Genomic DNA, 14,852 nt, shown 5'->3' with positions numbered 1-14,852 from the left:
CCAGAATCGAGGTGCTATGCTATAGGGTTCAAGTGCTTTAGTGACTGTGGTTGACAGCTACAGAACTAAATGGAGACTTGTATAGCTTTTAGTTTATCACTAAATACTGTGATTAATATTAATAATGAATCAATTCAACCGTGATAATTTCTCCTAAAACAATGCAGGGGAGGTAGTATGTACCTCTTCTAAAATTAAGAGGATGCTCAATAGCTCTCTTGCTTATTGTATCTTGATTAGTAATTCGCTGATGCTAGAAATTTCATCAGCGGGGTTTCAGAACTGAACATTTAATTGGTTATAAAAGTAGCAGTCAACCTCGCACATTCTCGAGGCAGGAAGGAATGTCACTGCCATCAATCAGTCGTATTTACTGAGCCAGGCCCGACTTCTGTCTTTGAAGAACGCTGGCGTGTCTGAAGCCATTCATAATTTGAGGGGCGAAAACTTCAGAAGGAAACTTTATCAAGGCATTGAGGGCTTTGTTGGAGAGGCCTTTGCTGCCTCACGAGTAGGCCCGGCTTCCGCATGTGCAGAGGTTGAAGTGGCCGTTTTTTCAAAGGAAGCGTGTGGTGTACATGCATTATACGCTCCAATGGCGTTGTGCTTGTGCCAACCATCAAAAAGATCACGTCAAGCGCCCCTCCCCCCCCTCCAAGCCACCCCCCCTCCCGGTTTACCGTGTGGAGAAAATAATGAGGCACGATTAAACAAAGCACATTCAGATGGGTCTGTGCCTCGCGGGCATCAGATCACAGGCGAGCGTCGGGGCTCTGTGCCGCCGAGATACTACGGGATGCAGATATCTGGCCGCTATACATAAACAAATAACTCTACTCATCACCGTTCAGCTATAAGCACCGGGCGGGAGACTCTGTCCTACCCAGGAGGCAAATTAAAGCGAAAGGCCAAAAGCAAAGGTTCAATGGAGAAGCTGGAGGTAGATGGATCTGGATTTCATTCAAAAAGCTTCTGTCTGAAACAGCTGTGATGTCATGTTTTTGAGGCAGGTGGAACAATGTCGAAGAGGCCTTTCTTGTCCTTGTCATTGGCGTAGGAAGCACAAGCGTGTTGTCTTTCAGGAAAACGGCGTGTCAAACAACCTCAATATAATCCATCAACGCTCGTAGCTTCTATTCCTTTCCCCCGCAGCTGGCCGTGAGCCAGGCTGCTGATTGAACTCTCCTCCGAGCATGGCACACAACAGTAGTCCACAACTTTGGGAAATCAAATGCGTTTCTTGTTGGCCGACGTCGACGTGAATCTGCAGTTCAGCAGTTCAACAAACGTGTGCACTGATCTTAACATCTACATGCTGCTAACGGTCAGAGTTTACCATCGATCTCATTCATGGAAGCCGCGTGGGGGCTGGCTGTACTGTAGATGTCTGGGTGGAGAGGCTGCTGTCAAGGAATCGGAAGGTGTAGCAGGTTCAATGCCAGGCTTTCATTGATTGACTGACATCTTTATAGGCAAAAATGCGTAAGCATACAGTATATTAATATATCTGTCAAAAGGATAAAACACAGAAAAGAAAAGAAAAAGAAAATCATAGCCAGATAGTCTGAGCAGCAAACTGCTGGATGAAACTGTACAAGCAGTTCCCCGTCTGGTGGGGAGTCTGGGGACTATGAAATACTCCTTTCTGTTTAAATAGTTTTTGTGCAGGCAATGCAGCAACATCCCCCTCCCCCTATATACTGTAGGCTTAGTGCTTAAGTATGACCACACCTTTGCATTGATGGACTACATTGGCGATGGCACGGAAAAGACATCATTATCCGAGAGGTGAGCAACTTCATTCCTAGTCTCCACGCCTCCCCTCCCATTCTCTGAGTTCTTGTGTACACGCTAAAAGGCTGATTTACATTTATATTGCAAAAAGCTGTCCGTATGGTTGTAATTGGTGTTGTGGAGTCACACACACACACACACACACACACACACACACACACACACACACACACACACACACACACACACACACACACACACACACACACACACACACACACACACACACACACACACACACACACACACACACACACACACACACACACAAGCTGTTATGCGCAGAATCGCGACCACTTATTGCCACACACAACAACACGTATGCTTACGGTGGACACATGAGCACAGAAGTGTGTGTGTGTGTGTGTGTGTGTGTGTGTGTGTGAGAGAGATCCATATGGTGTCGACAATCAGAAAAGTGTACAAATGAAACCATTGGTTCCGTTCCGTACACTCTTCCTAGTTAAATTAACTCTCCAAGGTGGGAAAAGAGACTAAATAAATAAATAAAAGCCAAATCCATCCAGCTGGTGAAGTCACATCCCTGTCCAGGTGGGACAGTTCCACCCTCCTCTGACAGTAACTGGCAAAACGCCGCTCTCTCCCTTATCAAATCAGCGGCTCACTTCTTCAAAGTGCCTGCAGCTAAAATAACGCGCCGCACAAAACACGTCGGGCAGGTGCCTGACTTAACAGCTCTGTCAATAGCCTCGGCTGTTTGTTTACCGCGGCATTCTCCTTAGCATCATGTTAAGACCGCCAGCTGTTAGTGGGGAGGAGGACTTGCTTCTATACTTCCACCAGCAAAACTAACGTTTTAAATATAATAATGTACAGTTGGAGGCCATCGATATTGTCCTTTTCTTTTTGCTGAGGTTTGCGTGATCTGCGCAAAAGGACAGTTAACCCATTTTGGGCGGGAACCCCTTTTGGTGTTTTAAACATTATGTTATAATTTAGCTATTGAAAAATAGCAGATCTACAAGCTCATAGCGCGCCACCGAGTGGCGCGCTACGAGCTTGTAGGTCTGCTATTTTTGAAAAATCGTGAAAATATTTATTTCAGAAAACAGAGGATTTAGAAGGATTTTTTTAAATTTTGAGGTCAGGCCTAAATGGGTCAAATGATAAGGGACAATATCGGTGGCACCCAACTGTAACATATCGGAATCGGTATCGGCCGATATGACCCCGCAAATAATCGGAGATCGGATGTCGGTCATAATTTCAATATTGTGCGTCTCTACTTCACAGTACAGACGAGCATTCTGCGAAAATAGGCAAAACATCCTAGGACAATAACAGATACAAGTTGGCATGGCAACACGACATGTTGAGAGCTTGTAGATCAGCTATTGTCACCAAAGAGATCTGGTGTGGAGACCGTATATTATACCAAAAGGAAGGGACCAAGTATGGAGACCTGGGGGACTATGCACAGCGTTTAGGGTTTAAGTGGTTTTGACCACGGTGGTTTGACCTATTGACTTTGCCAGTGGAGACTGATTGTACTTACAGTACGCCTCATCCGTCTTTACAGACACACCCTCAATAATGTTGCTGCTGGAGACCGTAGCACGATCTCGTTGAGTCACTATATCTGTGGATGTGGCAGAACCTATACTGAACTAGTGCTATTATTGGAATTTACTGCTTGGGGGTGTTGTGGCAGTGAGATTCAACTGCTTTCCCTTGCCACCTTCAAAATATGACAACATAATGACAGAAATATGTCATATTGAACGGGGGAGTTCTCAATCCCCAAATGTCTGTATCCAGGACTATGCCAGCAAGTATATAGGCTTAAAGCGTATTAAACGTATTATAGTTAAGCTTAAGCTTATTAAACGTATATGCTATATAAGAGTCTAGACTCACGAGTCGGTCCCTAGACACTCAACTAGAGACAGCAAGAACCATCTCCCAGGCTTCGTTTCTGGGTGCAATCAATTAGCTTTGTTAACGGCCGTTTTCGCTGCTGCAAAAACAGCTAGCTACCTCGCATTCAGAATACCCAGATGGGCCCGGACGGTTAGCTCAACCATCTGGGCACCTAGGCTGCTGAGCCAGCCTGACGGCGTGCCGCGGGTTCGAGTCCCGATCCCGACGGCCTTTGCCGCGTGTCTTCCCCCCCATCTCTGTACGAATCTCTGTACGAATGCAACCAAATGTACCCATTTGGTTCCGTTTGTACACTCTGAGTTACAAATGGATGAAAAAACACTGGGGGGTTTTAATGCGTGGAATTGGCTGAGTATTTAAATTAGGCCCATTTCTTGTTTCTAAATAAAGGAGCATAAAATAGAATAGAACATTCACATTAGCCCCGCGCACAGTCTTGTCCTCATTTTAACCAACGAACACACATCCATCCCCACACATAAATATATATATGAGGACACAGTGCATAAATCGCTGCTGTAAATAATTAACACTCCAAAAGGCGTTTGATAGTGGCTGGGGTTACACTGCCACTCTGTCCAGAGGATCCACACGCAGAGCTCTGCCAATCTGTCTGCGCTCCGCTGAGCAGCATGTGCCTTTTCCTCCAGATTACGGATGGATTAATGGCCTCCAAACAACTTAATGCACGGGAAATTATAAGACTTCTCCCACCCCCTGTCCCCGTCCCCCACAGAGCAACATAACAGCCATTAACCTCTCCCCTTGTACTGGCATGGAAGTCTACAGCATGCAACATGCCGCTAGGATATTAGCTCTAATCACCCTGATCAACTGCAGTTCGATGCGTATCGATCGCGGGGACTATGGATTTCCGATAGGAGTCATCCGTTATGGTATCGGGAAGAGGCCTGCGGGGATTGACCGGAAATGAAGGTTACGGTAACAGTTCAGCGTGTTTGTCTTGTTCGCCTAATGAGCGAGGCCTAATGATTAATGTCACTCACTCTAGTCTACAACAACTGCAGCCTCAACCTCAAACCGAAAAGTGGAGAACCGACAGAAAGGCAGGCTCGTTTTTAAGGTTGTCTAGGTTGGTGCAAGGTCTGCCAACCCAATGACAATCCATACATGTGACAGTGACGCTTGTTTGTTCAAGCATCAATCTTTAACTGTGTGTGTGTGTGTGTGTGTGTGTGTGTGTGTGTGTGTGTGTGTGTGTGTGTGTGTGTGTGTGTGGGTGTGTGCACGTGTGTGACTGTGTATGCGTGCACACAGTCTTGTGTGTACGTACACTCGCGGAGTTCACTGGTGGGTGGGCGATTGGGCAAACGAACATGCCTTTTTGATTTGGGATTGTGTCTGCTGCAATCCTTTCATCAGTCAGCAGCCCCGGACAGAGCTGTGGGGGTAGATTGTGAAAACATCAACATCATTTTTCCCACACTATTGTGGCCATGAATCTTCCCGTCCGCGTCGCGGAGATCTATGGCCGCGTTTCACACAGTTGTTCCACTGGCTTTCTCTGCATGGCACTCAGCCCCTCGCCCCCCCCCGCCCCACTCGGAGAATGCTGCGGTAAACAAATTGCTGAGGCTATTGACAGAGCTGTTAAGTCAGGGACCCGCCTGGCGTGTTTTGTGTGCCGCGTTATTTTAGCAGGCACTTTGAAGAACTGAGCCGCTGATTTGATAAGGGAGAGAACGGCGTTTTGCCAGGACTGTGGGAGGAGGGGCGAACTGTTGTATACACGTCCTCTCAATTAAAACCGTGGGGTGCCTCAGACGTGTATACACGTCTTTAGGTCCTTTTTTGTGATATAAAACGGGATCGCTGAAATCCATTTTTTGACAGCGGCCGTTGCTAGGCAACGCCTTGCTCAGAGCTCCCGGACACGTTTTGCGTGTTCCTCGTTTACGGGCCGACAAAACTTGTTATTCTCTCTAAATCTACACCGCTCTGATCAGAACGCCGATGTTCTGTCCTAATTTCTGACTTAACCAAGCATCTCGTTTGGAATATTAACGCTTCTAAAGAGAGCTCAGACATATTAGCGCGAGGTAGTAATGGAACATTTCACCTCCCAGTTTTGGGGGGAAATGAAAGGTGGGGCTTTTCAGAGTAAAATCTGCCTCATCTGCTGGGCACTCAGCATGGCTTTTATTTTTAATTTTTTCCTCTTCACTACTTCAGTGTTCAATGGATTATATGTCATCATATTACAGTAAGAAAAACGGGTTGTCCGGAACTCCCATGTAAAGACACAGAGACAGGCAGACTGGCATGACGGTCACATTATTATCGCCTCATCAATTGCGGTGAAAACAATCTGGATTTTTTTAGACCAATACAATACCGACATGGCATTCTTATAGCCTATTTTTATACGCTGCCGATTACACGGTGCGTCTCTCTACTGTGTGAGAAGTGGCCGGAACAGGAGCACTATAGTACCAGGGGTTCATGTGGTTCAAGGACGAGGTGACACGCTGGTTACGCCTCCAGAGAAAAATAAAACAACCCTTATGTGTCGTCCTCAGCCAGGTGACCCGGCTGCCATGTCACTTTGTGTTTACCTGTGTGTGACTATGAGGTCATGGCCAGTGGGACCTGCAGTAAGGACACAAAGGCTGACAAAATGACAACATCCTCGCCGCGCTGATGTTAAGCAAAGACTACAGACGTAACACGGCAGCGTGCGTGCGTGCGTGCGTGCGTGCGTGCGTGCGTGCGTGCGTGCGTGCGTTCGTGCAGAACTTTATAACCACTTGAACCTGGTTGCGGAGTCCCTCTCGGGCTCTACGCTATAGTGTCTTTTCCGTTTTCTGTTATTCGCTGAAAATAGTGGTTGAAGACCACTGTTCCTACAGTACTGAAACACATGGAAAAATAATAAATGAATGCATAAAATGATCAATCGGTTAAAAATGGAATACACAAAAATGGAATACACGCGTCGTTAGTAACGATACAAATAAAGGGGCTACCAAGAGAAAATGTAACGACTCATTACATTTTCTTTTCGTAGCCCCTTTATTTATATCTAGTATTTTCTCTTTCTTTGTTAATGTCTTTTGCCAATTCTCACACAAAATGCCGCAAGAATAGATAACTAGTAACTGTTGCTGTGAGACATGGGTTCCGCCTCACAATTTGCTGCCGCCATCAATTTGAAGCGAGTCCATTCCATCCTGAAACATTGTTCAACAACTCCCGCAGAAGAAGAGCTCCCGCTGACCCATCTCTTCACAGCCGTGAATCGAGACATGCACAATTCCCCAAATGAGCTAGCTCCAGCACCACTATATGAATATGCTTCGTATTTAGAATATAATTGGTCACATAATGTGACCAATTATATGTTCTAATCTTATACATAGCTGCCAAACCGCCAACCTCCGGCAATTAAGTGGTAGGGATCATTCCAATGTGCCCAGATGACTGGCTGCACGTCACGGCTGTTCCCTTCCTGCCTTCCCACTGCAGGTGAACGGTATTGATAGAGAACATAATTATCTTGAATCCCATTAAAATGGCGTTATGCTTGCACTGCTAATGTCCCTGTTAATGAACGGCTGTCATATATAATCACAATTCTATGGCTTCTTATGTATATATATTTTTTTTAATGAATCCACAGACGAAACGCTATCCTCGACATTTTTAAATGATCCACTGAAATATTTCCGGGAGTCAGTCAGTGAAGCCTCTTTGCCAGTTGCTCTTCCTCTCTTGCACATTCTCTGTCTAAGTGTGTGTGTGTGTGTGTGTGTGTGTGTGTGTGTGTGTGTGTGTGTGTGTGTGTGTGTGTGTGTGTGTGTGTGTGTGTGTGTGTGTGTGTGTGTGTGCCAGACAGCCTCTCTGCCAGCGATAAGAACACTGGAGGACGAGTGCCATCTCCAGAAGGAGTGTCAGATGGCAGTGGAGAGGGGGGGGAGGGGGGGGTCTGTCTATTCTTCCTTTGTCGTTTAGCCCTCGGCAGTGTTGATTTCGTAGACTAAAACTATGACAAAGATGTTTGCCGACTACCTTTTTTCACTGAAAACTAAACAAACTAAATAAAGACTAAGCTACTATGACTAAAACTAAGACTAAATATACTGAATATTTCAGCAAATACAAACTAGACTAAAATGTTAGGGGGGGTAGTGGAGAAGAGATCCAGTAAAACTAAAAGACAAGTCATTTCATGCTTGGCGTGCGTGCGTGCGTGCGTGCGTGCGTGCGTGCGTGCGTGCGTGCGTGCGTGCGTGCGTGCGTGCGTGCGTGCTTGGCGTGCGTGCGTGCGTGGTAGCCTGCGTGCGTTCTCTGCGAGTGTGTGAATTTCACTCTGCGTCGCCAGGGCCTGAGCTCATCTGCATGCGAGGAAGGATCTGCTCACCTACAGCACGCATCAGTTGACAGCATGTATGAATGAAGCAAAATAAAATCCTGAAAATGTAATGATGATGTTTAGGTATAATGATTCGAAACCAGTGAATTTCAACCCTTTTCATATTTATTCTGCATTTGAGCCACGGAACAACATTGGATGACATTTAGCCTCTCAGACCCCAAACTAAAGAATGTGTTATTGTCGTTGATCAAAATAACAATATTCTACATTCTCTAATTTGTGTAGACTTCTTGTAAATTAAGTAATGCAGATGTTTAACAATAATTTAACTCTTGAGAAACCAAATGGACCTCACGCTCTCAAGGGTTAAAGATCTATAAGGGTCCATTTGTTTGCCAATTCTCCATCATTTACCTGAGGACCACCTGGAACCATTTCAAGGACCACTGCTGGTCCCGGACCACTGGTTGAAAACCACTGTTCTAAACCTACACGTTGCTGCTGTTCCACATAACAGCCAACCAGTTGAAGAAATCACAGATTTGAGGCATTACACCTTTGCTTTTAGGATATTTCTGAGACCATTAATGTTTATGGAAGATGCTTCTAAACTTTTTGTTTATATTGCTAGTTTGATGATCACTTCAAATACTCTTTCCTCTTAAAACAACTAATGGCCTGGGCCGTGGCTCAGCGGTCCAGGCACCTTGGCTGATAATCCAGCTGGCAGTGTGCCGCGGGTTCGACTCCCGATCCTGACGGCTTTTACTGCATGTCACCCCCCCCCATCTCTCCACCCATTTCCGATCTACAAGCTTGTCGTGAGCTTGTATTTTCGGTGCACAACATGCTTTCACAGGAGACAAGTCAACTTCTATGGAATCCAAGTTACTGAAATCAGTCATGGCGACTGAGAACTTTATGTATGTGTTAAGGATGTTCTACCTGGCATCCCCATTTTGAACATGTGACTATAGATAGATTAGACTGATGGATATATTTGTTTATTGTCTCCACCAGGCCGAAGGCCTGGTGGAGACAATAAACTTTTTAGAGGTATAAAGTAATTTTACTCTTATACTCTTAACTATTCATATAAGGTCTTTTCATCTAAGGTATAACATTATACTAAACATTTTTTAAGTTGATGCTAAAAGGTATTCATACTATGGTTAACTTTAAACCGTAAAGTTAATGGTATATTTTTACAGGGGTATTTCTAGTCGATTACATTATTACAGCTGGTAAATGGTGTTTTCATACAGATACATTTATGGTTCTACTACATCTTTCTGGTCAAAGGGGCTCTTTAATGCCCGACATGGCTTTCCGCCTCTGACTGATGGTTATGATCATGGTTTTCTCTTATCTGGCGATGTCCAGTGTTCCTTCATTTATCCATCATAGACAATAGTTTCATCAATTGCAAAAAAGAAAAGAAAGAAAGATAGCCGACCTATGAACTCACAATGCAAGCTTGTAAAACCCTCTACATTTTTGACTGGATCCCCCAGGGATTTATTTATTTATTTATTGTTTTGCCCTCTACACCAAACCTAGCCGATGGACACAATTCCGTTTTCGACCTTATCTTTGTATAATTGGTCATCACTAATGCTCATGATAAGAGCACCATTTCCGTCTACTTGTTCTGCACCTCAAGAGTTTGGCTGTGGACAGCAGATATGGCAGATTTCGGTTCCTGGTTCCTGGTTCCCGGAGGCATACTCTTCCATTCTTCATGGAAGATTAAAAGCTAAAGTCTCTCTACAAGCATTAATATTCCAAACGAGATGAAGACATTCTAGCCTGGGTTCCAGCCTGAATCGCTGCGTTCCGTGATTCTGAATTGTCATTTCATAACGTCAACTGTTACGTAGCCACGTTGTTGCTGATACGTCAGCCAGCGCCACTCTGTCCATGCTTCTCACTGTTGAAAAAAAATAGCGCCGTTCGAGACTTGAGAGTAAAAACCTATGGTAAAAAAGTAAACGATTCAGTAGTCCACTGTCAGATTCAGTAGTACAAAAAAAATGACGGCTGTGTGGGGTGAGTTTAGTGAATGGTAAGGGGACGTTGCAGGACAACAGCAGTAGCGATTATGTTATGTGCATTGATACAATGTCAAACTGGTGTTTTTCCTCAACCCGCACCACAGACCAGATCAGAAGCTACGGTTCCATTGCAACCTTCATATGTCGCGCCTACCTGTGGAGAATAGACTTTCCAGACTGAGTAGCGCAGTGACATTTCCAGTGAATCAGGCTGGAACCCAGGCTAAGAACATTGTCCTTCTGGTCAAAACCATGGAGAGCTCCCTAGATTAGGTGTTACGAGCCATTCTTTTGGAGCCGTAAACACGGAAGTGAATGCCAGTGCGCATGTGCGAAACACAAGGAGTACGGTGCAGAAGGAGAGGCCAACCAAAAAAATTTATTACATTTATCTGTTTTTTGTTTTATATCAATAAAAAAGCCCTAAAGACGTTTATACACGTCCAAGGCCACCTGCGGTTTGATTAGAAAAGACGTGTATACACGACTACAGTGTTGAGCTGCATGGTTTCTATGCTGTCCGGGGTTGTGACAGCTGCAGCTCTGTGCGTGCGTGGTGGTGGAGCTACTGTATAGTGTAACAGCCTGCCTGTAATATTGACCCATTCCATTCCCGGGCGTCCTGTGGCTCACGGCTCTAAACTCCAAAGTGCTGAACACTGCACAGCATGGCAGCCTTCCCTAATTAGAGCACACTATTAACTCTTAGCGCAGTTAGATGATCTCACCTGGCCGTATAGTTCCTAACGCTGCAGATTAGCCAGAGTGGCAGGGGGGGGGGGGGGGGGGGGGGGGTGTGGAGGTGTGTGTGTGGAGGTGTGTGTGTGTGTGTGTGTGTGGGGGGGGGGGGGGGGGGGGGGGGGTTGGTGGCACAAGACTTGGCTCCATTTTTTCAGCAAAAAGCCTTTTGTGCAGGGAGCGGCACACTGGGGAGAGCGCCTATAAAGTATCGCTTCTGGGAATGAAGCAGTCATTTGGAAACAGTAGCAAATGCCCCCTCTCACACTTACAATTTACAGAAGGGGTGTGAGGTGTGTGGGGTTGTGTGTGTGTGGGGAGGGGGAGGAGGGTAGGGAGTTACGCTGGGCTCCTCCGTCCGCTCCGACACTACAGCCGGGCGCACACGCACACACACACACACACACACACACACACACACACACACACACACACACACACACACACACACACACACACACACACACACACACACACACACACACACACACACACACACACACACACACACACACACACACACACACACTCATAAAAGGAGCCAATAAAGCTGCTACCCTCTTGAGAGTTGATGTACGGTGCCTGAAAGAGAGCTGCTGAGATCCATATTAAAGGCTTTATTACTAGTGTCAGATTCAAATTAGCGGCGCTGGCGAGCCACGGCGTGTGCGTGCGTGCGTGCGTGCGTGCGTGCGTGCGTGCGTGCGTGCGTGCGTGCGTGCGTGCGTGCCCAGTTTTGCCTTCAGCCACACACGGCTGACTTCTAATGTTCCACCTTACCATTAGAAAGGCGGGTTTAAATGATAACATGTGCAGGCTGACCATTTAAAGCAGTGAGGGGAAGCACATGTGCTCAGCATCAAATTACACTGGAATCTGACACTAATGAACTGACTCTAATACAGTTCATTGCAGCAACATTAATCTACTGTTTACCTGGCTACCTCTCTTTGGTCCAGTCTGACATAAGTCCAGCTCGAGCTGGACTCATGTCAAACTTGACTTGACTCATGTATCCTATAGGATCCTATACATGAGATAGCCTATAGACATAAATGGCAAAGCTGACATTAAATCGGACTAATACATTTTCTGTCAAAAATATCAAAAGCTATTAGACAATAGACATGAGACAATGACAAACAGCTGTCAGTGTATTAGATGGCTTTTAGACACCGAAGCCCACAAGTCTGTTTCAGCTGAATGTTTCAGATGAACGTTGCAGTGGATGCGAATTCAACACAAAGGCATGATATGATCACCACCTCCACCACTGGATGAGGGGAAAGATACATGAACAACATTTGTTCATGTATCTTTGCCATTATTTAATAATGGCAAATGGATCCTTATTAGTGTGTCCAAAGAGAGTTTTCAAACTCAACTTCATGCTCACACATGAATGCCATGCAAACAAAAAGCATGTGACAATCAATTCTTGCTCACACATGAGGCACAGTTCTCTAGATATTGCTGTCCTTGTGTTTCAAGTTCCTAAGATTTCATTTGTCAACACATCAGCACATTCTCCATGCCTAATTGAGATTTATATTGAAATTGAGGTGCTGGGCACAAGCATGCACATGGGAACACATATATACAGCCCCATAACGCACATCTGTGCATCTCTCTCTCTCTCTCTCTCTCTCTCACACACACACACACACACACACACACACACACACACACAGCGGGCCTAAATCCCAACCCACTCAAACACTTGTCCGCCGATATAACAACAACAAATCAGTTTGGGAAAGGAAGCGTATCAGTCAGAACGCAAGAGCAAGTGACGGTGCGGGCGCGAGTGTGGCTCTGTGGGAGTTCCAGGCAAAAAAACAAACAAAAACAAGAAGGATCCATCACGAAAGCAAAAGATGACCAAAGCACCAAAACCATAGCTGATATTACATCACTCCCCCCCCCCCCCCCCCCAATGAAGGGGGACTGAAAGTGCTTGCTCTGCATCGAGGAGTCTCTCTCTCTCCCTCCCTCTCTCTCTCTCTGAATCTTTAAACTGTGTCCAGAACTTACACAGACAGTGCTTTAAGGGGACAGCACGAGCCGGGGAAAAACACAAGACCAGATGTTTTAATAAGAATACTTTAACTTACCAGTTCTGGCGATCCAACAGCAAAAAAACAGCCAGGAAATCATGACGGTTGAGGAGCGCTCTCGCAGCAGAGACATCTTCTTCTTCTTCTTCTTCTGCTGTGCGTGCTTGAACACGGTGGACGCGCTGAGGGTAGATTAGAGAGCTTAGTCTCGAGTCAAACAGTGTGTGGAGTTGAGCGTATATAGACACTGATGATGTCTCCCTCTTTTCAGCTGCGCTCTCTCTCTCTCTGTGCGTGTGTATGTGTGTGTGAGTGAGCATGTGTGAGAGAGTCCCCTCTTTCCCTCTCTCTCTCTCTCCCCCTCTCTCTCTCTGTCAGTGAATAAGTCTTCAGTCTTCACTGCTCAAGCCTTCCCCTCAGCTTTATTCAGTTTCTTTCACTCATGGTGCATCAGTCTTGCTTTCCCCCCCCTCCTTCTCCACTGTGGCTGCTGCAAGTGCGCTCTCACTCTCTCTCTCCCTCTCTCTCGTTCTCCCTCTGCTCTCCCTGTCTCTATCTCTCCTCTCTGCATCCCTCTCCCTCACTCTGGTACAATTCAGTGTAGAAAGTGCTTAAGAGATTGGCTCCTCCCCCTCTCCTCCAGCCTGTGTGTGTGTGTGTGTGTGTGTGTGTGTGTGTGTGTGTGTGTGTGTGTGTGTGTGTGTGTGTGTGTGTGTGTGTGTGTGTGTGTGTGTGTGTGTGTGTGTGTGTGTGTGTGTGTGTGTGTCTCTTCCATTCAGTCATCCTGGATGTTGATGTTTTGTTGTTTTTTTCTCTCCCCTACCTAGACGAAACATCCCCTTGAATGATGTTGCATGTGTTTTGGCCATTTTATCGGGACAACAACGTGACTTGAGGACAAAATGGGCATTGAAATATTTATAATATTGTGTTCTTTTGTAAAAATATATACCAAATATACTGCACGGATCAGATTTCCTTATGAGCATAGGTCTGAGTGGATTGACAGACTGACGTGTGGAGGGATTTGTTCATTAAAATAATGGTCTGAAATGCTCCGGTTTGTTTTGTTGGCCAGTGGTACAGTTCTAAAAGGGACATGGTTGGACTGCAATATGAGGAAATAAAGGTCATACACTTTACAAAAGTACATTTTATATATATATATATATATATATATATATATATATATCCACCTGATGATATAATGAGTTTGATAGTTGGTTCTATAAAACCAAGAGTAGATAATCATCTGGATTTGATCAACCCAAATCTTCAGTGTGCAATGCTTGCATCATCATATTGCAGTGGTTCTCAAAGTAGGGTCCAGGGACCCACGGGAGTCCTTTAGGGGGTTCCAGGTGGTCCCCAGCTAAATTAGTAGCCCTATCCACATCTGAGATTTGAAAATAGCCGATCTACAAGCTCAAAGCTGGTCGCAATGCGACATTGATTCAGATTTTGAAAGGTTTTGAAACATTTTAATAGCATGAATCTACTATGGGGTCCCTGGCACAAAATATGTTCAGATGGGGGTCCACAGCCAAATACATATCCATGTTGGGGGTCCTTGAGATGAAAACGTTTGAGAATGCATACTGTCATAGTGGACCCAGAGTGCATGCGTGACCTCACAGAAGGTCCAATGTTTGTGTCCACACTCGTACCTGTTCTTGTGACGTGTCCATGACGTATGTTATATGACAGGCAGCCTCCTGGACTCTCTGTCTGTGTAGCACTGTCTGTGTCAGCACCATCTCAGCACCTGCCAAACAAACACACAGAAGAAAAATACAAAAAAAATCAATCATGGGCAGATCAAGTGTGGGCACATTTCAAATCAATCAATGGACAAAATGTGAACTAGCCTATATTTTCTCTCTTGCCATCTTTTGCAGGAACTTTTATGGATACGGCATTGATTAAAACAGTGGTATATATTGTATGTGTTCTTTAAACACACAGTTGAAG

General features: G+C 45.4%; 1 protein-coding gene across 1 annotated transcript in view; it reads right to left on the bottom strand.

Moving 5' to 3' along the window:
• The window catches only part of LOC306928377 (kin of IRRE-like protein 3), a 244,949-nt gene extending 230,303 nt beyond the window's left edge, over positions 1-14,646 (bottom strand). Inside the window, exons 1-2 of the mRNA XM_079508433.1 lie at positions 14,549-14,646; positions 12,939-13,063 (exon numbers count right to left, since the gene is read on the bottom strand). Of these exons, the coding sequence (XP_079364559.1) occupies positions 12,939-13,014 (76 nt within the window). The 5' untranslated portion in view covers positions 13,015-13,063; positions 14,549-14,646. The remainder of the gene's footprint in view (positions 1-12,938; positions 13,064-14,548) is intronic.
• Positions 14,647-14,852: the final 206 nt, after the last annotated feature.

This window comes from Electrona antarctica (assembly GCF_951216825.1).
Source record: "Electrona antarctica genome assembly, chromosome: 8".
NCBI classification, from domain to species: Eukaryota; Metazoa; Chordata; class Actinopteri; order Myctophiformes; family Myctophidae; genus Electrona; species Electrona antarctica.
This window is presented reverse-complemented; position numbering and strand designations above follow the sequence as displayed.